At 40.5% G+C, this 26322-nt stretch overlaps 1 protein-coding gene across 12 annotated transcripts in view; it reads right to left on the reverse strand.

Annotated features, from left to right (window-relative positions):
- KIAA1217 (KIAA1217 ortholog) overlaps positions 1-26322 on the reverse strand; it is a 1418769-nt gene that overhangs the window by 53004 nt on the left and 1339443 nt on the right. For all 12 annotated transcript variants that reach the window (XM_086941665.1, XM_086941664.1, XM_086941666.1 and 9 more), the window contains 2 exons: positions 11183-11330; positions 2930-3428 (listed from right to left, as the gene is read on the reverse strand). In XM_086941665.1, the coding sequence (XP_086797791.1) occupies positions 2930-3428; positions 11183-11330 (647 nt within the window). The remainder of the gene's footprint in view (positions 1-2929; positions 3429-11182; positions 11331-26322) is intronic.

Below are 26322 nucleotides of genomic sequence, written 5' to 3' on the forward strand. Positions count from 1 at the left end.
GGCAATCAAGTTAATTAGTGTGAAACAGTAGATTTCCAGGTTACAGAGGCTTTTTTCAGTCCCGAATTACTAGTTTCTAATTCAGAGACTAGTGGCCAACTTCCCATGCCTAAGGTGCCTTATTTCGTGCAAGTTGTGTGGTTGTTTGGAAGAGGAACAATTCCAGGTCCAGGCATGTGGTTAAGACAAGCCCTGGAAAGTGTTCCAATGTTATGTTCCTGTCGTCATGAGAATGTTATCCATCGAACCAACCTTTTTCTTCAGAGTCTAGCACATACCCAGGATAATTACCTCGTCACAGCAGAAAATCATGTATGCACCTAAAACAAAATTGTGTTTTCTCTCTTTGCTGCTTTCAAGGCTGAGGTCGACTTTGCCCCTCTAGTCCTGGAATCAGCCCCTGCCTTGCAGCCCGGCCATTTGACCTGAACACTGCCAGGCACTGCACAGAAGTTTAGGACAACTGACTATGGACAAGGATAACAGTGTGCTACAGAAAAGGCTCATTTGTGTTAGAAAGGTGCATTAATTTGACCAAAATCTGAGTAGGAGTGAATCCTGCAGAGTAGGTAAGGGGATACCGAAACCTTACTTTTCCTCAACCTTCAAGGGATTTTTCTCAAAATTCGAAGGATTATCAACCACTCCAAGATCTCACAGGGGCTGTTTTTGTTAATCATCCTCTAGTAGGTTGTAACTATACATTTTAATAATTATAATCCCTGTGTGTGGAATGTCACAGGTAACCTCAAAATCTCAACATACTTTAGAAACACTTCAGTCATGGCCAAGAACCCTTTTTTGGCCATTCCTATGATACTGCATGCCCCCTCACGACAGTAGAGCTATGCAATCTTTGGCCTCAAGAAACTGCTCGGGCTTGTGTGACTTTAATTCTGATTGCTGATATGATTGTGTTCTTTAATAGTATATTTAGTTGTAATGAGACTGGACCTGCTTTGTAGGCTTACAGAGCCAATGCCGTGCTAAATAGGAGGGTGCGATGTGGGACCTCTGCAACATATTCTTAATTCAAAGGGTAGTACATGCATTTCTAGTATTGTTTGCTTGGTGTTCCCCAGTCCACTATTTGCTTTGCAGCCTACATTGAATTATGCCATAATCCCAACAAGTGGTGAGTATAAGTGGCTTCTCTGATCAATAGGGTAAACTGTGGCAGCCATCATAGAACTGCTCCACACTAACCTAAAAATGGAGGGAAACCAAGGTCCTCTCGTTTAACTGTGTTAAGAATGGCCTTGAGGTTCACATTTTGACTGGTCGATTACGTGTCTGCAAATGTACAGGTTGGAAAATGCATGAAGAACTCAAGTAGGGCTCTATCAACAGGTACGGAACAGCAGTATGCAAAAACACACCCTCAAGCTATGAATGTAACTTTTAACACCCTCCAATTGTAGATAAAAATAATTTGAGGCCTACCACATATTGGCAAGTAGCTTAACAGTGATGTATGGGAATTAATGAAAAAATGAAAACTGATCAACCATATTAGAGGAAACCAAATCACGAAAAAACTATTTTAGGGAAAGATAATTTTAAGGAAATACAAACAAATCGAAAAATAAAGGAACCATTTTAAAGGAAAGATACATAGTGGGTGGAGTTCTGGTATAGAAAGGGGTTTTAAGGGTTCAGTGATGGGTGGAGTTTAGGGGTGGTCAGGGTTTTTTAGTGTTCATGGATGAGTGGAGTTTAGGGGTGCGAGGTGTCTTTAGGGCTCAAGGATGGGTGCAGTGTAGGGGTGTTGAGACGTTTTAAGGTTCATGGATGGGTGGAGTTTGGAGACTGAAAGAGGTTTTAGGGTACAGTAATGGTTAGGGGTGATGGTTAGTATTTAAGGGCAGTGAGGGTTTTTTTAGGGTTCAGGAATGGGTGTTGCTTGGAAATGGGAAGGGATTTTAAAGCGATCAGGGATAGTAGGGGATTAGGTGTTAAAAATAGATTTTAAGGTTCAGGAATTCGTGGAGTTTAGAGATGGAGAAGGGCTTTATGGTTCAGGGATGAGAGAACAACCATTGCATTTATACCTTAAAAAAGAATGCACTAGCCAATTAAGAACAAAAAAGACATTCTATAAATTGGTTTCAATTAAATGCTGAATGCCATTCATTCTGAAACTCTCCTTAAACAGTTTAGGTGAAATTGTTTCTCAGTAATGGTATTCCATCAAAACATGTTTCTATGATATCACATACAACCACCTAACAGCCACACAATATCACCATAGTGACTTGTATTAACTACTGTAAACTGGAAGATCTCAAGGGTGTGAGACAATGACCCTCTTTTCAAACCCTTTCACCTTGTGTAATGGGCTTCCCCAGTAGGAATTTCAAATCACCAACTGTGAACTGAACAGTGTCTGTGGGATCCAATTAAAGGATATAGGGTTATAGACATGGGATTATATGTGTTCAGAAGAAACAACAAGAAGAGTCTCGATGCTTAAACATACCATTTGACATTAACAGACAGTAGACTTTACCATTACGCAACTGTGCAATTACAGGTGCAAGGACCCTGGAAGCATCATTCAACAGCTGTATCCCTGAGCTCTCCTTTCTCCCAGTCCTTTTAATATTTCATGTGCAAAACCCCCCAGCAAAACCACCAACTGTGAACAATTGTAACGGGTTAAATTAAATGTCCACCAATGGTAGGTTTGACCAGCCTCTAGTGTTTATTTCATTCATACGTTTTGGTTTCTTGGCTATTTTTATTGGTTTTTACTATGAACAAACATTGACCGTGGATCTCTTTCAGAATTATTTTCCTGTGACAGATTAAGGAAACTCTCCCACAACTGCGTTGATAAAAAAAATATTTGCAATATAAATTGAGAAAACGAGTACTGAGACAAACATGACTTGCAGGAATGGGGGTAGTGTGGATACTTCCTGTTTACCTCAATAGAAACTGCTCGGTTCCTGAAACTTGCATGGTGGACTTCATTGATGAAAAAGCCTTGCATTGAAGATCCATTGAGGGATCCCACTGGAGGTGACTGAGCGGTCTGAGTTTGTTGAATAACCACAGTTGACTCTTGCGTGGTTAGTGGAATGCTGGGTAGTTGATCTCCCGATGCCAGCGGGTTCACAGCATTACAGGGTGTGGCAGGTGAACTTGGGCCGTGGTTAACCAGCGCAGTAGAGTGCTGTGACGGGTGAAGGACAACAGGGGAACTCTGCACCTGATGAACTGTCATAGTAGGGAAAGACTCGGGTCTCACAGATGGGGTCTTTGACTCTTGTGCAATTCCTGCTGAATTCTGCTGCAAAATGTTTTGTGTTTGGGCCACTTCTTCATGATTGCGTAAGGTCTCTGCTTCTAAAGATTTCTCTCTGATCGTATATTGCATTTTCTGGGATGAATCAGTTCCTTTGACAGCTCCCTCCGTCACATGTCTACAATACAACATACCCGTAAATACAACACATCTAGAAAACATGAACAAAAGAGGTGGAAGTTTAAAACATGCATTTATACTTAGCTTGGGGGATACCCAAAGTCAAGGCACATTAAATTGCATACAAGTGGCCACAACAAAACTGAAAAACATATACTTAATATTGAAACTTAAAAAAAAAAAAGTTTTCCAGAGTTTGCTGTAATTCAGTGAGCAGCAAATTATTTGGGACCCTCGGAGAGGGTGTTCCCCTAACTAGGGCAAAACACTGATGAGGCATGGGTAAAGAAGGAGCTACACGAGTACTTCAAATGGCATATAACAGACACAGGAAAAATCGGAGATTGTGAGAGCAGAAACTGATCTAGAGACAGAAGAAAGGTTTGTGGTCTACCAACAGTCGTATACATCTGAGTGGAGATATTCAGAGACAGATGGATAGACGCCTGTGTAGCTCTTTCTGCCTTGAACACAAGTACATATGTATGCATGAATTGCATACATATTTATTAATTATGAAATTAATTGAATCCACATAGTCTGAATGTTGGCTGGATTCCTGTAATCAAGTGCCCAAGAACTAGGAATCCATTTTGAAGTGTACATGTCTCTACTAGAGTACCCCAGATCAGGCAAAGTCTTGTAATGGAGAGTGAAGGTTTAAGCATAACAATGTACATCTTCTCAGAAGTGTCTCAACAAGCCTCTTCCCACAGTAAATTCTCAAAAGAAACGTTCATTGTCTTTGGCTAGTGTGAGAATCCACACTCCAAAAGTGGTTCAACTTTTTCTAGTGGGGTACATCTCACTTGCAGATTAGCTACTGCTTCAAATGTAAGCTTAAACTCGGGCATATGTTAAATTATTTTTCTAGCAGAGTATTTCTTACTTGCCGGTTAGCTACTGCTCCTTACGTAAACTTAAACTCGAGTATATGTTAAATTCCCTGGAAGGAAAGCACGTGTGCAGTCTTTCTTCTTGTACTACGCCTATTGAGACTTGGAGCACGCATGCCTGCATCCTCACATGCACTTACTTCAGACCAGGAGGTACTCAGCCACCCACTCTGCATAGTGGAAAGTAAGCTTGTTTCCCTTCTCTGCCAGTTTAACAAAGCTCGCTCCGGTGCACTAGTATTCTGCTCTCCTGTTCTGAGCTAATGGAAGGCAAATAAGAGGAGGGGATTGGTGGAGGAAGAATGGGAACTGTATTGTGGAAGTGGAGGGGGTCCCACAGAAGAAGGCTGATGGTTCTGTGAGGCCTAAACAATGTAGAGATATGGGCAAGTTAAAGTACAGCCATACACTGTGTTATTAGTACACAGAGAGGAGGGCAACTAGGTTGAAAGGGCACTGCTGCAGAAGCAAATGGGTCACAGGGGCTGAAGAGGCACATAGACAGTAACTCGAATAATGCCAACATCCAAGTGACACAGGCAGGCACAAAGACAAAAAAACAGCCGCTCTTCCCACAGAGTGTAACCGACGTGGTGTGGAGAAAAAAAAGGGCGGTCGTGTGGCACAGGGGCAAGAAAAGGGGCAGAGGCACGAAGCGACATAGAGAGGAAGACATAGACAAAAAGTGGGGCACTGACTCCAAAGGGATCCACAGAAGAAAAGCTACAGGTAAATACAGGAGCAGAGACGTTAGACGAGAAGAAGCTGCAAGAAGGAGAGAAGAGGGCAACAGGTTGTGAAGTGAAACAGAAAGGGGAACTTAGAGAAGGGGGGGGGGATGGCTAGGGAGCGAGTTTTAATGTACTGGCACTAAGTAGTGCAATAAAACTCACAGGCATAATGGTACAAACTAGCAATTCTAATAGGTTTAAACATTGTGCATCAAACCATCAATGCCCACAATTGTCACTGGATGGCCGCCATCTGCAATTACAGTAATATACATGTTATTGACATATGATTTCAATTAGAATATTTTGTGGCATTAGGAATTAGCTGTACATTTTCATGGCACATGTATTTTTTCCGTAGATCTATGCCACATGTGGTATAGGTTTACTAAGGATTTTTTTAATTTTATTTTTTATTACACCTATGGTTTAAGTTTTCAAAAGTAATAACTCCTCATGTGACACACACCTATGATGTGCACTACAAATAAATAACTTGAATTTTGCACAGTTTTTATATAAAGCAGAGGCTGCTATTGGTGAGCAAAACATTTGAGTACAGGAATAATATTCCTGGGTGGGGTGTACTGCAACTGTTTTTGTAAAATGTGATCATTTTGCAAGTTTCCTTTAGTAATTTTTCTAACCTCACGTTTTTAGAAAATATATTCTGCTGCAATGTGCTTTGAAATGCACTATGTGCAACATTGTTGATGGTGATGTTGGAGAAAAACAACACATGCAGGTCAAAATGAGTAGCTATCTCTCTTAGTGGCTCACCTCGTCACTCAGTAGCTCAAACAGCTATAAAAAGGGGCAGATTTACTAGGGAGTTACGCAACGCAACAAGACAACTTACTGCACTGTCTTGCATGGCAGGGAGAGAGCAGAAATCTGCTATATCTACTAAGATATAATGCACTTCTGCTCTCTCCATACGCCGCCACAGTTTGTGCTGCCTAGTGTCAAGGCGCAAGTGTGCCTGTGTTACATGCAAGATTGTTTCAGAGGCATTTTCCGCTTTGTATGTGTGCTGCTGAATGCAGCACATGTGGAAAAGGGAAATAATAAGGCGAAACAAAGATATTTCTCCTTGTAACACCTCACTTGGGAAGGCGAACCATTTTGACTCACCTTAGTAAATCTGGGATTGCATCAAAATCCATTAGTTTATGCATGGGAATGCCCATGCTCCATCCTTGGAATGACTGCTCAACCCATAGTAACGCAAGGCACTCTGGATTTACTAAACCACACAGAGCCACCTAAGGTGACTTTGCGTTGCTAAGTAAATTCCACTTAATAGCTTGAGTCACATTGTGTCTCCTTGCATGATGTAAGGGCAATGCAAGCCGTTAATAAATCTGCCCCACAGTGTGCACTCAACATTCCATTCCCACATGCATAAGCAAAAGTCAACAAAATAATGGCCACAATTACACTCTATGTCACGGCGTGAGATTATAATCCTATAAATCTATCAAATACTGAAGCCCAGCAGCTTAGTGTACATATGCAAGATCGTACTGCGGCAACATGGATACATATTTAGTAACCTCAGATTCAGAGGTGGCGATGTAAAATAGCACACGTATATGTTTTCTGGTACAGACTGTTTCCCTTGTAACCCTGATGACCACTATTAGATAAGGTGACAAACAGGCATCTGTGCGGACAGTTTTGGAACCCAAGGTAACAGTTGTCTCTGGCCCAAAACAAACACCCACACCCACCCACCATCTAGTAACCTGACAACAAGTGCACCCCTGTCGCCTTCAGTCCAGACACGGGCACAAGTTTAGGTGATGTTTTGTCCTCTTCAGAGTTTGTCAGCAGGTGTTTTTTTGGTCAGCCCTGGTAAAAATCAATGCTAATGAGCACTTTCCAGACTAGATATATGCTGATCAGCTATACCGCACAATGTGGACAAGTTTATGCTTTAGAAATACCATAAACTAACACCTACTCTTAAGCCTAGTTCGCTGCACCTGTAAAAAATAACTTGAAGATGAGGTATCCCACAAAATGGCCTCCATCTGAAAGAATGGCATGTTGTCACGAGCGGCTTCTTAGGTCACAGATTTTGCCGGTGGTGAACTAAATGATGAACATGGCAGCCTCACAAAAAACACAAGAACTTGTAGACTTTCCATGCTGACCAGCAGTCATGGATGACCTAGACAATCACTGTGAGCGATCCCTCCCACAATTACTCACTTTTCTTCCTTCGAATTCCAGACTGATTCTGTAGCGGAACAAAACCAGGAACTTGCTGTATGAATACACATGAATCTAGCTTAGCGTGTTTGTTAAGAACCCTTCATTTGCTATTCCTCGCGGCTGTATACTTTAATTGTAATGCAGCCTGACGTGACGTTGAGAGCGCCATGTTATTTTGAAAATTCTAGGGGTGCACCATAATCCCGAGTAGTCAGCACCCACATATTTAGAGGATCTTACTAATGAACTTAGAGATGTAACGTTAGGCTGGGAATCAGCACAATATGTAGTGATGTGTTTACTAATTAGAGACTAATGTAGTGCCTTAATTGAAATGTAATGTTGCACAATGTAGAAATATACTCACATGTGAAATGTCTATTAGTAATGAAATGCTTTTAAAGTATACACATGCTTATTAATGAGTGAATTAACGTAGGCTTTTAATATGAAATATATTGCTTACATTGAAAGTAGAATTAATGCTTTATAGAGGTGAAATGTAATGTCATGTTGTGTTAGAAATGCATTTAAACGTGCAAGGGCCTGGGACATGCTGAAGCCAGTAGAGGCCTAACTGTATTTTTCTTCTGTTAGCTTTAGTCGAGAAGGAATGATTTTCTCTCATCGGGAAAGAAGCTGTCCTCAGCAAATATTAAATTGTAACTTCGAATGTTTGCAGAGATGTTCCCATGTGTTTCAGCTTGCAGGTGCAAGGCCACAAGGCTCGTTAGGTAGAAGATTCCATTGTTTAGGAGTTAGGTTAGTAGGTCCGGGTGCAGAGGAGAATTTGGGAGTGCAACATTTAGCGAGGAAGGTACCTGGGACCCAAGGACACATCAACGGACGCTTGATGGATAGGTGCCATAATGGAAAATTCCGAAGATCTCTACCTGCCAGAGGGGTGTACCTTTGGGCGTGTCAACTGTTTTTGGGATTTTGTATTAGGGTCAGCACCCGAGGGTGGGGAGCAGATTTTGTTAGGAGATTGACAGAGTAGGATGTAGGTAGGTGTAGAGAGAGTTTGGGGAACTTAGGGCAAAGTGGGGTGTAAGAAGGAGCATCTTAGAACGAGCTCTATAGTTTGACTACCTGCCTAAAGAAAGTGAATGTACTTCTTTGGAAGTCTTCACTGCTGACACCTTTACTCTGGTCCGAAGGGAATGTTAAGTAGGGATGCCACTTTAGAATAGAGTAGGGACAGACTAACCATTTTCTTCTCTTTTGTAAATGCAGTCTAAACTTCAAGCAGGGGCTGTCCTCGGTTGCCTGATGTTACTCAAATTGACTTTGCTTTTTATTCTGAGTCGTCTAAGAATCCTGCGTGGAATTATGTTTGTATTAGTGCCAGTCTATTTTCGGAACCTCTTGCTGAGATGTTTGTATGTTCAACTATTTTTGGCTTTGTAATAAATCTTTGAAATTTCAGTTCATAGTCAGTGGTCCTTTGAGTTTAATTTGGACTTGATTCTAAAGTTGTTCAAAGTTATCGTTGTAAAATCTTCCCTTTACACTTCTAGAACAGGGAAAAAGGTCCAGTCGACCTGGTTTGGGATTCTAGACGTAAGAAAATCTAGATGGGAATCCCAGCTTCCCCAACATCAAAGAATGCCGCCATGATTTTTTCTAATATCACATTACCTGTTCATGCTGCAAGACGATCTCCCTGTGCACTGTAGTTTTACAACTGGGTTGTCTTTGAAAATGTTTATTACAGGACAGATTATGTTTGTCGGAGTCCAATTAGTAGACATTTGTGGGCTTTTGGCGAAACCTCCCCCCCTTTTGTAAAAAAAAAAAAAACACTATGCCATTAGACCATGTTCACCCTGTTGGGAATCCGTAAAGTATATGGACATTTCTTATGCGATGTGCCTTTAGCTTCAATGCTGCCAGTGCACACGGGGCATACTGGTCCTTCTTTGGATGCTCGCCCAACATGTCGCACTGAGTGGAACTAGGTGATTAATCCATATCCCTTTGTAACAATATGTTTTCTCATGGCAAAAGGGGGCACAGAGGAGAAGAAGGCTGGTTCTGCGGGGCGTGTCCCCAAACCACTCCACCATTTGGGCATTTTCTATTGCGTGGCTGGCCATCCTCTGCGCTTGGCATCAATGCGGTTGGTGCACTGAGGCCAGACAGGTCTTTCCCCGGGCGATGATGGTGCACTGCGCATCCAGCCTGAGCTGGACGGGCCAGATGTATCAAGATTCCGATTTGCGAATTCTAAATAGCGATTTTTTGCAAATCGCTATTTAGAATTCGCAAAATGGAATGTATGTACAAAAACGCTATTTTTTAGCGATTCCTTAATATTCTTTATTTGCGAATTCGCATTTTGCGAATTCGCAAATAAAGAATAATTTCAATGCATTCCAATGGGCCAGGAGGCCCATAGGAATGATAGTGCAATAATTCTCAAATTGCGAATTCACAATTTGCTAATCGCAATTTGAGAATTATTTCAAGGGTGCAAGGGTGTCTCAAAGACATCCTGCTGCACCCCTGAAATTTACATGTGTGTGCATGTGGCACACATACATGCCCTATGGGCATGTATGTGTGTCACATGCCACCCTCACAAATGCCAAATAGGGCATTTTTAAAAGAAATCGCAAATTACCACCAACTACAAATTGGTGGTAATTTGCGATTTCTGAACACAAATTAGCAATTTCAAAAAGTTACATACATATCATTTAAGGCATCCCTGCTATGGCAAAATATGGAATTGCAATTTTTTGCGATTCCTTAAATTGCGATTTTTTAATACATACCAAATCATGCTAAAAGGCCGTTTGCAAGTCGCAAAGGCCGAAATTCTGCGAATTTCGGCCTTTGTGAGTCGCTAAAGCCTTGATACATCTGGCCCGTAATCCTTACCCCTTTTTAGCAATGCATCTTTGTAAACATGGCGGATGGGTGGCGAGTGAGCTGGTCCTCTGGCTGTGCAGTGCACTTCTACACTTCTACGCCTGCTTCTGTTGTTTTATAGTACTAAAATCTCAGGGTATCCATTCATATGTGAAAATTGCGTGTTAATATTTGGAAGTATTTTGATGGCTTGTACAGCTGCCTTCTACAGCTTTATTAAGAGGAAATATGTTAATTTCTAGCTGTTAGTCACGTTTTCTCTGTTCCCTGTGTGTGCATGTGAATCTGCATGCTTGTTCATTTCCTTATGTGATTGCCCCCATCATTATTTCTGATATCTGTTATCTCGTGTCTATGAGAGACAGAGCGGGTTCTGTTTGCACCTCATAATGAGAGTCTCTGCCTATCTTGAGCCTGGCAGACTGTTTTTATTCTATTGTCGACTTAACCTTTTACATCAGTTTCTGTAAACAATGGAGTATGCCACAAACTGATACACTGCAATAACTTACAGCAATTTAAATCTCTGTTTTTTTTAATCAAAAACCGACCTCCGGTGTCACCCCATAGCAGTCTGCTCTTCTAATCTGGTTGTGACAGAAACACAAGTAGCTGATCAGGAAGTCGGAAGCAGACGAGCCTTGGAGAATGTGTTTTTTATATGAACGTTGTTATTGTAAGGGCTGACAATACTGTGGGCAATATATAGCATCTTAACATGGGGGGTGAGGGCGGCTGCGCAATAAACGCAGAACCCCATCTACTGAAGAACGGTTGGGTGCAGACCACTTCCTCACTTTAAAGCGTGGCTAAATTGAGGTGAAGGGCACTGCAGGGAAAGAAATACAGTAGGGAAGGCTTCTGCCTGGAGGACTCTCCTAACAACTCGTATATCAATATTCAAAGAGGAGTCTTAGGAATCAGTGAAACGTCACTTCCGGATAGGTGTAAATCGGATCCACAGTGTTAAAGAGGGTCCCCCCACCAACCTGGTAAAACAACCTCAAGCTTAACACCTGGCCCTTTACCTCCTTAAGGCGGTGAGGCTGTCGGTCATCGTGCGGATCCTTTTCAGCAGGCTGTCCAGTTTATGCGGCTCCTCCTTCAAGAACCTCACGGCTTCCACTTCAACCCGCAGCACAGCTCGCATTTTATTCTGTAAGGGAGGAAATGCTCCTGATAGCAGAAGGAAACAGACGAGTTAGAGTAGCATCATTCAAACACCTGCATACTAATGCACACTAGCTTTATTAACAAAAAGTACCAATCTCTGCTCAAATGCTGCCATCATTAAAATCCAGGCAAGAGGGTGGAAACACAATGATCTGCTTCACAAGCTGTTGTTCCCACTGAGTTTGGTGACACAGTAACTTTTGGAGAGACCGTGTCACATTACCAAGAAATAATAATTTGTGGAAGTAGTGAATGTGCTCGTTCAAACCCAATGGGTCTCGTCTGCTCACCTTAAGAAATGCCAATTCTTGGAAAGACCGATGGGCACAAATCATTGATTTGTTGTCAGTGACCTACTCGCAGGTCACTCCTGAATTTTGTCAGTTGTAAGTCACAAGTTTCCCTGGAAAAGCTTTGAGGGTTGCAATCAGGAGTAGAAGTAGAACAGGGCAAGAGACCAAGCGATTGTAGGCAGACACTCAACTAAGACGATAAACGACAGTACCAGCAGCAACAATTCTTAGAAGAGTATTTCAAGAACTAGGTCCTAACATCATACGGGGAGGGGTGTATCACAGGAAATATTTCTTTATGGAAAGCATATCGAATGCATGCACCAGCCAAATGCCTGAAGTGTTAGTGATAAAACAACAAATAAAGTCAGAGAAGCCTTGATCAGAAGCAGATGGCCACTACTGTTATGTTCGTCTTCTGACAAAGCACAATTCACTACCGTATCAACTATGACACAAAATGCAAACAAAGGTGCTAATGATGATAGCATGACGGATTTATCTTTTAGCAATTTAAAAAAATTGTGGAGCAACTTACATCTTTGATGTGACAATGTGTTCTACAGCACAGTAAAACGTAAAAGTTCAAACATATATTGAATGTACATTAAAACAATTCAAATTAAAGACAACAGGGAATTACCTGTACAGCCAAGACAATGCACACACTAATAAAACATAGGTGCGAATGTTAATTAGATGTAGCCACAGGATCCAGAATATCTGGTTATTAAATGTAGTGACAACCAATAGGACCTGGCAACTGATAGGACTCAAGAGTCCAATAACGTTCTAGTGTGTACTGCCTCCATCTATCATGGGCAGGATTGTGTTATCCAAGATGGTAGATCAGTAGATGACTGTACCATTTTATAAACCTCCTGCAAGTTCTATGAGGGGGGGATGTAGGGGGGGTTGGGAGCAGCCGATTATGAGTTGTACACGCATGTAAAATAGATGACCACATGGTGCTAATAGGAATAACTGCAAGAGGATGCCTTTTTAGAAATGGAGGGGGGGGGGGCTAGTACTTTCGGCACTCTACAATCCTTTTTAGGTTAAAATAAAAAAAAAATCAAATACAAGTCCATATCCTGGAAATAAACACTGGGCTAACAGTATGGGGACCTTTACAAGAAAAGGACAGGATATGATATACAACCCTGAATGCTTCAGACCCACCGATCAAGAGCCTTCTTACATTTTCAGGGGTAGCAAAAATACTAGGCATTCAATTATGATTGAAATGCTCCTTTCAGGTGGCTAGGAACGTATATGTTTCAGGTGCTCGCTGCACTGTAACTGAGATTTGTGTTGTGTTTGGAGCCCCCCTCACATCAATATATGCCCCAGGCTAACAAAACAAGCAGCTATGCTTACGTTAGAGTCGGGCATAATAGAACTGTACTCTCAAACTATTAGCCTCATTATTACCACTAGTGCAGCCAAGAGACTAATAGCTAATTTTTACAATATAGTAGCAATCGGTGCTAATCCATAAATTATAGACCTGAAAGGAAAATGGACGGTGAGATTGGGTGAAAAAATTATTGATTGATTGACAAAGAATGGGCAAGAGTGACATTACATATAGCCAAATTATTTAGGAATTCCTGATTTACACACATCCCGTTCAAATATTTCGACTAGACCTGCTTGACCCCACTAATACTAAAAAGGATATTTGGTAGAAACTCGGCCAAATATCATGCCAAGAGGAAGACGAAAACCTCATATATGTGGTATGGAAACGTGTAGTGCTAACAGAACACTGAAACGGGGCAAGGAGTATAGTGGAAGTAGCCCCAGGCTATCTAATACCACTGACACCCAACATATGCTTACTATCAACCAGAGCCTAAAAAAGGAGGCTAGATTTGCAGACATTGCCTTGTGACTGGCGAATCGCAGACTGGAAGAGACTGACTATACTAAACTGGATGGTGATGTGAAGAGCTGCGATGTCTTCCTTGCGTCTGTGGTCCTCGGAACAGAAATGCAAGATATGGTGGACTAATGGGAGGCCATGTCAGAGATGTTCTGAGAGAAATGTGACAAATATCCCCACTAATTGTACGCCGAGATAACAGGCTTGATGTAAATATTTCTTGGTATCATCATTTAAGCCTACATTCCGGCCCTCTGAACAATTTAAATATTCAATATTATTACATACTGAAATCTGGAGTCCTAACTACAGAATTGGGCGCAGCCTACAAGTGGACCATGAGTGTGGGTACCTAAAGTGAGACAGCTTGTGAAGAAACTGAGCTGAGTCATAGGTGACCATTTTTTATATCTTATTCTAACATGAGCTGTTATATAGAACTAGCTTGTATCGGGTTTTTTTGTTTGAAAATAAAGTTTGTAAAAAAAAAACTTGATGTTAAAAGCTAGTTGACAGTGGAAGAGTCTGCTAAAATACGTCTGCTTATTTCATTGATGTCCTTAATGGGTGGTGGCTACAAATGCCCAATTTTCTTCTAAAGTGAGGGATCATATCTTACACCAAGACCAACAAAGTTGCAGTCAAACGCCATTTTTCGTTGGCTGCAAAATCCACCACTAATAGTATACGATATATTCATAATTTAAATACGATTTCCATCTGGGATGGGAGAAAGTAACTTTGAAAGTCATTCCACTTTGTGCCATAACATATGTACTCTGTGGTTTCTTTTACCCGGTTCACAACATTAACAGGGTAGAGAGAAAGCAAATTCAGCATCATTTTACTTGTCAGAACAGTTTTTTGGAGGTCTTATTTTACAATAGTTCACTACATACTTAGAGGTCAATCCATACAAAATACGTCTCGTTCAACAGACGTAGGTTTCCTACATATATCCCCGGAGCCTAAATCACAAAGACCTCATAAAGTCATGATTTGTGCATGTTCACTGCATTGCCTTAGACACCCACCATGCTGATACCCGCTTTCTAGCTACAACCCACACTTACCGTTGAGCAGAAAAAAGTACCATCTGCATCTGAAAAATGCAGACACTCTTGTTCAGTGAATTATGATCAGGAATTTGTTCTGAAATATGCATTTTTGACCGGCTAAGTTTCTTAAGAATTGACTTTCGGTTCACATTCATTTAATTGTCAACTCCTATTTAAATACAGTGGCTCCTTCAACTGGGATTCGCTATAATTAGGTCTTACCAAAAGACATCTTTACTTGTCTCCCTAACCTCAAATATTCAAAATAAATTCATAAATAAAAATTAATATATACATACAGGGGCTTTAGGTTAACTTTCTTTACATATTGGTCTGTTAAATTTTAATTCAACTTTCACTCACCACTGCATATAGAATGGAGCAATGAACCAGTCCACTTCAACCAATGGTTCTCTCTTGAACTGTGAGTAATGACAACTTTGACTGATCACATACGCATAGCTGCATGCAAATTAGAGCACTTCAGTGCCAGGACTTGTAGGCCAAACTAACTCTTTTCATTTTTTTATTTTAATTTACTATTTGTTTTTTTACTTTACTGTGTTGACCTTGCCTGTTATTGTTTTATTTCTTGTTTTCATAACAGTCTCACCAAGCATGATGGCATCTGCACAGTTGTAGGCACGCCATACACACTGTGCCAGGCCAACAAATCGGTGACTTACCCATTCTTCTGTTAAACCGGTCCATCTGACAAGTCCACCCACTTTCAATAGGTCAAACCTCTACTCAGAAGCCAACACTTCACAACACCAATACACCTCTTCCACAACATAATTAGGTATTATAAAGTTAAATTGATCTATAAAGATGGAACTTCTGAATGTTAACAATCGAACAAAGGTCTCTGCTTCCAGGATTTGCAAAGGCTTTGAACAACACTTTTCTCCCAACACTGGGAATAGTAAGTGTGAAAGGACACATAATGCAAATACTCAATTGCTGAAATAGAAAGTACATTGTAAGTACATTTGTAGCAAAATTTCACAGATAGACAAAATGAATTCACAGAATGTAATAGGAGGAAGGCTAAGGTCATATACAAGCAGCTAGAAATTCAGCCAACTCTTATACACAGGTTGCATTAGAGTGGTAAAAATAAATACAATCTTGAGAATTGGGCAGATAGATACAACTATATCTTAACTTAATAACGTTTTGATTGATTGGCTGAAATCGGTTGTGTCCATTTGCAATCCCTCACTCTAAGCATGAAAGTTGAGATAGGTGAGGATATTTTGCCAGAAGGAAAAACTGCAAAATAGAGAAACAGACAATTTTTTCCAAGGCAAAAAATTAAGGTACCATAAATGTAGGCCACTCAGAGTGAGGGTGCAATTCTTTTAAGTTGAAGATGTTAATCCTTCCATTTTTATCCCCAAAGACTTCTTCAGCCCAGGACAATCCATAACTGGATTCCTTTAAACTGGCGTGACTCTGAAGTTTCTGTATGTCCAACTCACATAGTGCATGGCACCAAAGGAAAGCAGCATTTCATGGCGGCTGATAACAATGACATCACAGTGCTTACATTACATTTGAATTTAAAGGCAGAAAGAAACGTCATACTTTGCAAATATGAGTTAACAAAAAGTGGATAATAAATGCTCCACAATAAGCATATGATCGAGGCCACAATTTAAGTATTGTACTGAATACAGATACTCATAATGTCTTTGCAATTTGGAAAAAATGACCAAACATCTCAAAGAACCATGATCAGAATTTGTTTGTCATTTACACAATCTTTCTTAAGTATCCATTATCCTAAACCTCACAGAAACATACAAAGTACCAAGAAAAAAGAATGCCCAGGAGAGCTCTTTCATTGAAAATATGATGTCCAAAAATAGCACAGAATATTAATAATTGCCAAGCAGGACAGTGCCATGTCAAAATGCTACCCAGGTTCATAGGGCCATACGATGCTCAAGCTCACTGCATCATAAAAAGGGGTGTTTTATTCTGGCAAACATCACTAACTTGCAAATGGTTTCACACATTCCTGTGAAAACTGCAAACCAAGACTTTCAAAACAACATACGTTGTAAATACGCTTGTGGACAGGTGTTTTTTTGAATGCTGATGGCATTTTTTTTAAAAGTAAAATATCTTGCATTTTTTATACCATGTGTTAAATATATTTTCCTTGGTTTTTCTGGGTATTCGGCAGTTTGATTACTTTTTTTTCAAAATATATTTTTCAGGTGTCGATAGAGATGACATGGCTTTTTCATTGATGATTTTTGCCTTTTTTGGGGGGCGTTTCTTTTTATTCAATTTTTAAACTTATTTTATGGATTTATATTTTAGGATGTGGAGACTGGATTACTCGTCAAGGACTTCTGCAATAGAATTGTAAGTAATTTTTTTATTCTTTGTTGAAATGCTTTGTGCGATGTTTTAATGTTAAGTATTGAGTAAAAAATGTAGTATTTTTTTTAACTCTTATTATTGATCAGTCACTTGGCACATCAACTAGAATTTATTACAGACACAGAAGTGTATGACAGGCAATGAATTGCATGGATAAATACATAATGGGAGGTAATTCCCTGTGAAACATCCCAAATCTTGTTGCCCCTTCTATCTACGTGGATTAGATCCTTCATGGGTTTCGTACCCGGGTGTTACTATGTCTATATTCGTCCCAGTGGGCCCAGGTCTTTTTCCAACTGTTGGGCATCCTCTACTTCAGAGGTCTTCAAACTTTTGGATGCCGAGACCCCCCTGTCAACATTTTCAAGCGTAAGGACCCCCTCCTGACAAACATTTCTAAACCTCTAGGTTATGAGGAAGGTGAGGACCAAATTATGCGACAGCCTACACTAAATTGTGTGAGTAGAAAATGTAAATAATGTTCTGTGATGCTGCGTATTTTGGGGTAGCATTGCTTTATTATTTAGAATTTTTTTAAACACAGTAATACTGAGGAAAGATTTCACCCCATCAGTACCACTTTATAACCAAAATACAGCAATTAACATCAGAAAGATGTCTAGTCAACCTCTGTGAAGGGCCTCCCAATCTGCAGGAATACGCGCTGCCACATTAGAAGCTCACCTGGCCATGGCCGGGAGCAGCATGGGTGCATTCAAACCGTGGTGGTCTTGTGCAGAGTTAAGCAGTTTACCCATGCCCCTTTCCTCTCACCCCCTTCCTTCCATCCCTCTCTTCTCTCCTCTCCCAACCCCGGATCCCTCTCTCACATTGCAGGCAGATGGTTATTAGCCCCAGGACACCTTTTGGTAACAGTAGCGCACTACAAATGTAAATAATAGGCAGAAGCAGGGGATCCACTAGACCCGAACTTCGGGAGGGGGGTTCAGGGGGGGGGGGGTTAACACTCCCAGCCAGGGCTTGTCCAAGCACTGGCCGCACACAGTGCAACAGTCTTTCCATTTTCTCCATGAATTCCCTCACTACCACTCACCAACAATGCACCTCATCTCTCTATAGCACCTGTCTCACAAACATTTCATTTTTTACAGCGCTACTCATAGTTTACTCACACTCAGTTCTGTGATGTGCATGGTACATCTTCTTTGTTCCAGGCACTTTAACCTTCTGCACTGTGTGGGTGACAAGAGTGCCCATGTGACTGCACAGTGAGCAATGCAACAGTGTGAGAGTATGGTAAAAGGAGTGACTGCAGGGTGAGTGAGGTGACCATATGAATTTGGGTTCGGCTGTAAGTGCAGAGTGGGATGAATTAGTGCATGGTTAGTGATGGCCTTGTTTGAGTGAGCTACAGATTGAGCAGTAAGGGGGGGGACAGGTGAGTTGAGTGTCACATGAGTGCAGGGTGAGAAGTGTGCTCGTGTGACTGCAGGGTGAGGTTATAGAGTGAACAATGCAAGCAAATTTTTAGTGCAGAGTGATCACTGTGAGAGCAGGGTGAGCGGGTGAATATTGTGAGTGCATGGTGATCAGTGTGAGTGCATGGTGATCAGTGTGAGTGCAGGGTGAGCGGGTGAATAGTGTGAGTGCATGGTGATCAGTGTGAGTGCATGGTGATCAGTGTGAGTGCATGGTGATCAGTGTGAGTGCATGGTGATCAGTGTGAGTGCATGGTGATCAGTGTGAGTGCATGGTGATCAGTGTGAGTGCATTGTGAAAGCTATGAGTGCATTGTGATCGCTATGAGTGCATTGTGATCGCTATGAGTGCAATGTGATCGCTATGAGTGCATGGTGATCGCTATGAGTGCATGGTGATTGCTATGAGTGCATTGTGATCGCTATGAGTGCATGGTGATCGCTATGAGTGCATGGTGATCGCTATGAGTGCATGGTGATCGCTATGAGTGCATGGTGATCGCTATGAGTGCATGGTGATCACTATGAGTGCATGGTGATCAGTGTGAGTGCATTGTGATCGCTGGGAGTGCAGGGTGAACGTGAAAGTGAAGGCGAGAATGAGAAGTGAGTAGTTTCCCAGAAACTTGAAGCGTAGGGTTTCAGATATAAAGTAAACTATTGCTATGATGGCTTTAATCAGGGTTCTAGGGTTGAGGAAATAAATAATGTGCTGATCCTGCAACAAACTTCCAGTCTAATGATTAGGGTTACCAGCTCATTATTTGTGGCCCAGAAATAAGCAGTCACCTACAGCTGTATTTTTTGCACTTATCTGTGAATACTTAGAACAGCAAATATAAATAGAAAGCACTTTTAATTGTGTTCTAGGGATGCCTCAATGATCCATGACTAATAATTAAAGAAAATAAAGACAGAAAAGTCACATCACTAATTAATACATACTTTTTTATTTATAACTCAATTTATGTCAAGAGCAGGTCTCTGCAGGATCTTTAAACAACACATAGCAAGCATGTTTCTTTTGGCAACCCAACTTTATATTTCTTTTCATTAAATGCATTCTCACACTACAGCAGTAAGTGTAAAAATACAAATGTAAGGAATAGGCAGAGTGGGGGCCCAGGGGGTACTGGAACCATACAAAACTAAGCTTTGGTAATCAGTTAACAAAGGCATGTAAATATGCTAATGGTCTTTAAAGACCTGTGAAAAACTTGGGCCGGAGATCAGACTCCAGACACTGCTCAGCCGAGGCCCCAGGAGTGCGAGCTGCACTGCAGCAGCCCGGGCTGAGACACAGGATGGGGGAGGAGGGAGGCTGAAGCCCTGGAGGCCAGGGCAGAAGTGACACTGTGAAGGCGCGACCCCCTTTGGATCGCTCCACGGCCCCCCTGGGGGTCGCCCCCACAGTTTGAAGACCCCTGCTCTACTTTGATACACCACTTTCTCTGCTAGATGGCTCCAATCCATATCTCGTTCCTAGTTCCTCAACCTTGGCGGGGCCGCCGCTTTCCACACCTGGGCAATGCGTCTCTTTATTATCGTCGAAGCCAACATAAGCCAAATACGAAGTGTTTTGTGACACTGCTACTCCTTCATTACGCCAATGATATAGCCACCTTGCTTTTAGTGGGACCTGGACACCTATGGCTACCATAAATCTGGTCACTTCCTCCCAATAATTCTGGATATTGGGGCAATCCCAAATGATATGAAAGAAGGACCCAACCTCCCGGGCGCAACAATCAAAGTCACAATGGCCCCACCTGGATTGGAGCATTCTAGAGGCATATTACCTGAGTAAGATACTGGTCCGAACCAAGTGGAAAAGCAAACAAATGGTAATCTCCCTAGGGCATTGCAGTGCCTCCACTCGATCATTGTCCTCTAGAAGCCAAACGTCTGTATCCCAAACTTCCATCAGGGAGCTCAGCGAGTCCGGTAGATTGTTTTCAGTAGGTGTAGGAGATGGCTTTTTCGTTCATCGGGCTAAGAAGAAGTCGGTCTTCGATGGGAGAGTACTCTGGTATCTGTTCCCTGTCTGGCAGGTGGCAGCGCAGAGCATGCCGCAACTGTAAATACTGGACTCGCTTAGTGTCCGCCATCTGGTATTATTATGCGTTTATTTATTATGTATTTTACTATAGCGCAAACGTTACCTGAAGGTGTCAGAGCATCTGCGTTAAGGTCATCAAAGGAGATAATTGCCCCGTCTCGCCAGATGTCCTCCAGGTGATCAATACCTATTTGACTTCAGGGCCCGAAGTCCTGTAGGCATCCCACCTCTCGTAGCCCATTGCAGACCCAGCAAGGGGTCTGTCTGGGCTGTCAGATTGTTCTGGAACTACTGCTTGCGTATGAGTCGGGAGCTCTTTCTCACAGCATTTGTGTAGTATTTGTAATAAGGTTTTATATATTGAATATTTGTTTTATGGTTAATTTTGTGAATAGGTTTTATTTAGTGTTTTATGCTATTTATGTTGTTGAAATTAAAGTTAAATTTTTGAAATCATGAATATTTTAGTTTCAATGTTCTTATTGATTTCTAAATCCTGAAAAATATATGGTTATATTTTTTAAGACTATATTTTAGATTAAGTGTTTTAGTGGTAGTTTCTTGTTCGTTAGTGTAGTATATTGATTTTGATGTGGGTTATAGTGGTGTGCTTGCTATGAAAGCATGCTAGTGTAGTCCTTGATTTTTATTAAAAATTAGTACTCTCCTAGCTACCCTTTCGTTCATTTGTTGTATTAGTGGAATTAGCGAACTGTGTTATAGTCAACAAAATTCATGCGATTTTATTTTAAATCAATCTGTGGTTGTATTAAGTGGATTGCATTCAATTTATGATGTACTATTATGAAAGGTTTAAGCAAAGCCTATACAATGCTTCACCTACATTCCTACCAGTCATGTTTGATATTCTGTGTTCTAGTTGTGTCATGGATTGTGTTATACTGAGCTTTTATTAACTTTTCTTTTTTTTAGTATGTCTATAAATTGAGAAGAGTTTTGGGTGGCTCCTTCCAAGAGTTATTTGGAAGGCATTGTGTCATCCTTCTACAGCATTGTTGGTTTTAACTTTTTGTGAAAGAATACTGTTGCACAAGTTCCATCGTAGAATTTCAACCTTGGGTCGGTGCCTGTGCCCTGAGCAGTGTAGGCACCCATCCTCAGCATCTCTGAAATAGTCCAGTAGTGGGGATGGTTTTTGTTCATTTGTTTTGGTAAAAGGTGGACTATGAGTAAATCAAAGGTTTTGCTCACTTATGTAGTTGGCACACAAACTAGTGTTATTTGTTTATTATTTTAAATGTGAGTTGTGCATTTGTTGAGTAGTCTATGCAAAGTGTTGACCTTGGGAGGTACCCCCAGAGTCTGTTGAAGTGATAAGAGCATCCTTATATAGATTGATGTGTATAGAATTCTGCAACTATTTCTTTACAGCAATTTTTTTTTTTTGTTTGAACATTGTTAGCAGTCTTGGTAAATTGAACTGTTTTAGGGAGTAGTGTGTAAATCAAGGTAATGTTAGTATCGTGATATTTTCATGAATCATCCAAGTTGGGACCTGGGATGTTAGCAGCTGCAAAAATAATTTAATGATTTTTTTCATTATTTTGTTTGTGATATATGAAGAAATCTTTATTACTAAGGAGTATTTGAAGTGGTCAGGGATTTTTGTCTCTTGGAATGTTAGTGCCCTTGTTGTTTGTCGGGCTGTTCTTTGAGGGCTTATTGGTTTTGTGAGCTACGCTATTGCAGATAATTGTCCTGTGACTTCCTTGTGAATTTGAGGTAGTATATATGTTAATATGGTCCATGTGGTGGAAGTAGAAGTCATACAGGTTACCCTTACACCTTGTATAAAGCTCCTAACTTGCACTCTGTTAAATTGGGAGGATGGCTGTGTTCCCTTACATCCTGTACAATATAATTTACTGTAGCATGTCCACCATAACAGCCATTGAAGTGGTATTTTGTACATTTCCAAAGCATTTTTTCAATAGTGTTACTTTCCTTGCTACAGATGTAGCTCATATAACTTAAAATGGTTTTTCCTTTCTGTGATGTTACATATGTTGCAGTTTCAGCAATTTTGAAATCTGTGGATTACAATAATATTGAAAAATACATTGTAATTATATTCATAGTTATTATTTACATTTGAGAAAAAGTACATTTTATAATTTCAGTTGATCTTCTGTTTTATCATGCTTTTTGTTGCAGATTTTCTGAACTGTTTCTGTTCCTAATGTTTGATGTTGATTTTTATTGTGAAGACAAAAATATTTAGTTTTAATCATTTTACTATAGATTTTATTTTTATATTACCAAGTTATGTATATTTAATACAAAATAATTTAAACATTTTTAAACAAATGGAATTACAAGTTGCAAACTATTTTCCTACATTTTAATTGGTATACTTATATTTTCTTTGTGTCTTTTCTTTTGGTCAGATTTTCTGACCTTTTTCAGGATTTCTTTTTCTTAATAGCTGGTATTTCTTTCTTAGTATGTTGGTCTGTACTGTGGCCATGTAAATTAAATGACATTAGATAAGCTGTTTAATTTGTTATAAAATGGTTTTATATGCTGTTTTACCTTGCTCTTTAAAAAAAATATTTTTTATATACCTTTGTGATATTGAGATACTTTATTTTTGTCTTTGGTGCAGCTGCTCACAATGACTTTGTACTTGAAAAGTACTGTTCCTCTGGGTTGGTGAATTCCAGCCCAGCAGATTGGTTTATTTTGCTGTTCCCCATTTATGATCCTTTTTTATGAGGATTTGTTTTATTTGTAAACTGTTTATATTAACTAAATATTTAGTTACAACCTTTTTTTTATCTAAGTAAGAGGCTAAGTCATATTTTTATGTATCTTTAGATATATGCTTTTTCAATTCATATTATTGTTGAATATCACATCTGTTTTTTTAGTAAGCAATAGTTTGTTGGATATTTTTGGTATTGTTGCATTGTGTTGCCAATGTTTTTCATATGTTTATGTCTGATATTGTTTGTTTTACTCTGTTTATCAATACTTTTTTCTTGATACTCTTGTATTTTGTAGAGCGATAAAAGAACATCAATGTTATGGTTTTTAATAATTTTATAACAATATTCTGGTAACACCATATTTTTGTGGTTGATGTTATGTCTTACAATCACACAGAAAAAATCTTCAAGGGTGAAGATGAACCTGGAATTTAAACTGGGTCATTTCCTTAACTTTGTAGGGAAACTATAAACTTCTCAAAACTTTTCTAGTGTCAAAAAAATAACACACCTGTTGTCATAATATCAAGTCCATTGCCAGTGTTATATTTATCAAACCAACTGCCATCATATTTACCAAGTTCGCTGTCAGCCCCACATAAAATGCTATTGCTTGCATTTATATATATTTACTGTACTGGATGATGCTGCCAGGCAGTAGAAAAACAAACCCTTTCTTTGTTCAGTTGGTGTCAAGAAGCACTTTCCCGCTGCTATATAATAGTTTGAACCTGCTTTTAGTGAAAAGAGCCCTCTGTTCTCCCTGCCAACCCCACAAGTACAAACATTAGTGTGGTTGCTTTGAGTGCTGAGGGAAGTCAATTAGGCTGTGGACACCACATAGTGATTTTGGCTCACTACAGTATAATGAGTCTATTATTTTTTGGTGTGGTGCTAACCTGACATTTGCCTGTCATCCAAAGGAATACTAAGTCAACAAGCAGCGGATGAGTGGGAATGTGAGGCGCTGTCAGAAGAGGGGCTATATAATCAAAAGTGGCTGAGAGTTCATACCAGTAGTGGTTAAGCACAGTGAGGTTAATGGCAGTAGTCATAAGCAAAGATGAAATGTGGCACAAGAAGTGCAGTCCTCAGCCAACTTGTACTACTGACCTATGCACAGCCCTTTACTCTCCTCTTCATGGTGATTGAGTTCTTCTCACTGGCTGTTCCTAGGGTGGAACATATCTTGCTTCTAGTAATTCATTCCCACCCTTATCCTTCAAATGTAAACATTTAAAAAGAACATAGATCTCTACAGTTTAGGATGTCTCTGTACTTTTAACAGAGGCATCACATCTTACTTTGCGAGTAAGGACACTTGTCTTTTCATTTCTGAAAATGTTGGGCACCTATTCCATGCCTCCTTGTTGTTCAGAAGCCTCGGGAAATTATTTACACCTCAGCACTCTTGAAATCTAGAAAGCCATTGGGTATGCACAGAGTTTGAAACTATTTTCTAATGAGAAGAGTCAGCCCTCTCCCATTAAAAGTACTGTACTTTCCTTTTCAGTTCAAAAGAATGGAAGTACTCTGTGAAAGACAGTATCCGCTCATTTAAAGCCCTGCATATGCGGATATCACGGGAGAGAGAAGCCAGCAACAAAGCATGCTGGTGCTTCAGGCCCCAGAGCATCTGCACCCAACAGAGAAAAGAGTAGTATACACAGGAATTAAACACTCAAGGGAGAGCTTGTGAACAACTATACAGATAACAAGAGATGCACACAGTGAGAGCTAATACCGCACTCTGACAGAACGAGTAATTGAGAGTAGCGATACGCGATGTAGGTAAGGTGTCAGAAATGCAGGAGTCTGCAAAAGCAGGATAGATTGAATCAAAGCTCATTAGAGCTAGAGGTGGTGCCACATCCAGTAAGTTCTGGGGCCCCAGGAAAGCCATCAACTTTTAGGAAGTGGTCATGAAAACAGATGTGTGGAAAAGCGATGGAAAATAACAGATGGGGTATTGCAGGGGTTCCTTATTTCCACTTTCTATACAAACTGAATAGTTGCAAGGCAATGTTCCTCAATGAAAAGGCAATGGAGTTGATGACCATGCACACTACAGGCAAGAGGAGGAGTCATTGTAACTTGTGACTCGAAAGACTTCTTTGAAGGGAAACAACTTGCAAACTTCCGAGCCCAACACTAAGGGCGGACTTATGCTAAGCATGTCTATCTACAGCCACACATGCATCACACATAACAGATACAGTACTGGCAGCATCATTGCAAGCTTACCCATACATACAAAACAGCTACAGCATAGGTAGTTGCAGTGTAGTATTCACTTGCAAATCTCAACGGGTACAGCATGGACAGCAGGCGCCCAAGCTTATCTTGTACTTCCACACAGAAAGACACAGTACAAGCAGCAGCAGTGCACAAGTAAATCAAACAGGGGCAGCAACAGTGCAAGCTTCCTCTGGACTTTAAATAGGCATAACACAGTAAAATGAATTACAAGCTTCCCTTAAGTACACAAAACAGGTCAAATACTGACAAACTTCATAAAGGATCCAGTCTCGCTCACATGAGACCGCATTTGCTGCGGAATGACATCTTCCATCACACACACACACACACACACACACACACACACACACATAGCAAATCTTGTGCAGGTGGTGGTACAAGAAGACTGTTTTTTTTATCAGTTCGTCTCACAACATTAACCTACCCCCAATGCAGCATTTGCTTAGGTGCAATCTTTCATCATACTATTGCATTGTCATAATAGGGTGTCATCATGGATTTTTGACTTTCTGGGGCTGCCTGCCTAAGTGGAGGAGTGTCTTAAAGTTGACATTGCATGCTCTGCCTGGGGCCACAATTGCAGGCTGACCAATTTCCGGAGCTGTGCAATTCTTCATATAGGGACAAGGCAACTCTCTGGATAATCAAAGCTTCCCCCAATGAGATAAACAAACATCTAACACAACAATAAACTTGAATAAACTTGAAGCTGTGTCTAGTGTACGAGGAGTCCGACCACAAAGGCTCTTGTTTTGTGGGGCCAAGTATTGCTTTCTGTAAAACAGGATGACAAGAATGTGGTTTTACCACATCTGATTTTCTTGGTGTCGTAATCCTGTTTTCTTTTTTTCATGTGGACCAAAGCTCCAG

The sequence above is a fragment of the Lissotriton vulgaris genome, chromosome 10 (genome assembly GCF_964263255.1).
Source record: "Lissotriton vulgaris chromosome 10, aLisVul1.2, whole genome shotgun sequence".
Lineage (NCBI taxonomy): Eukaryota > Metazoa > Chordata > Amphibia > Caudata > Salamandridae > Lissotriton > Lissotriton vulgaris.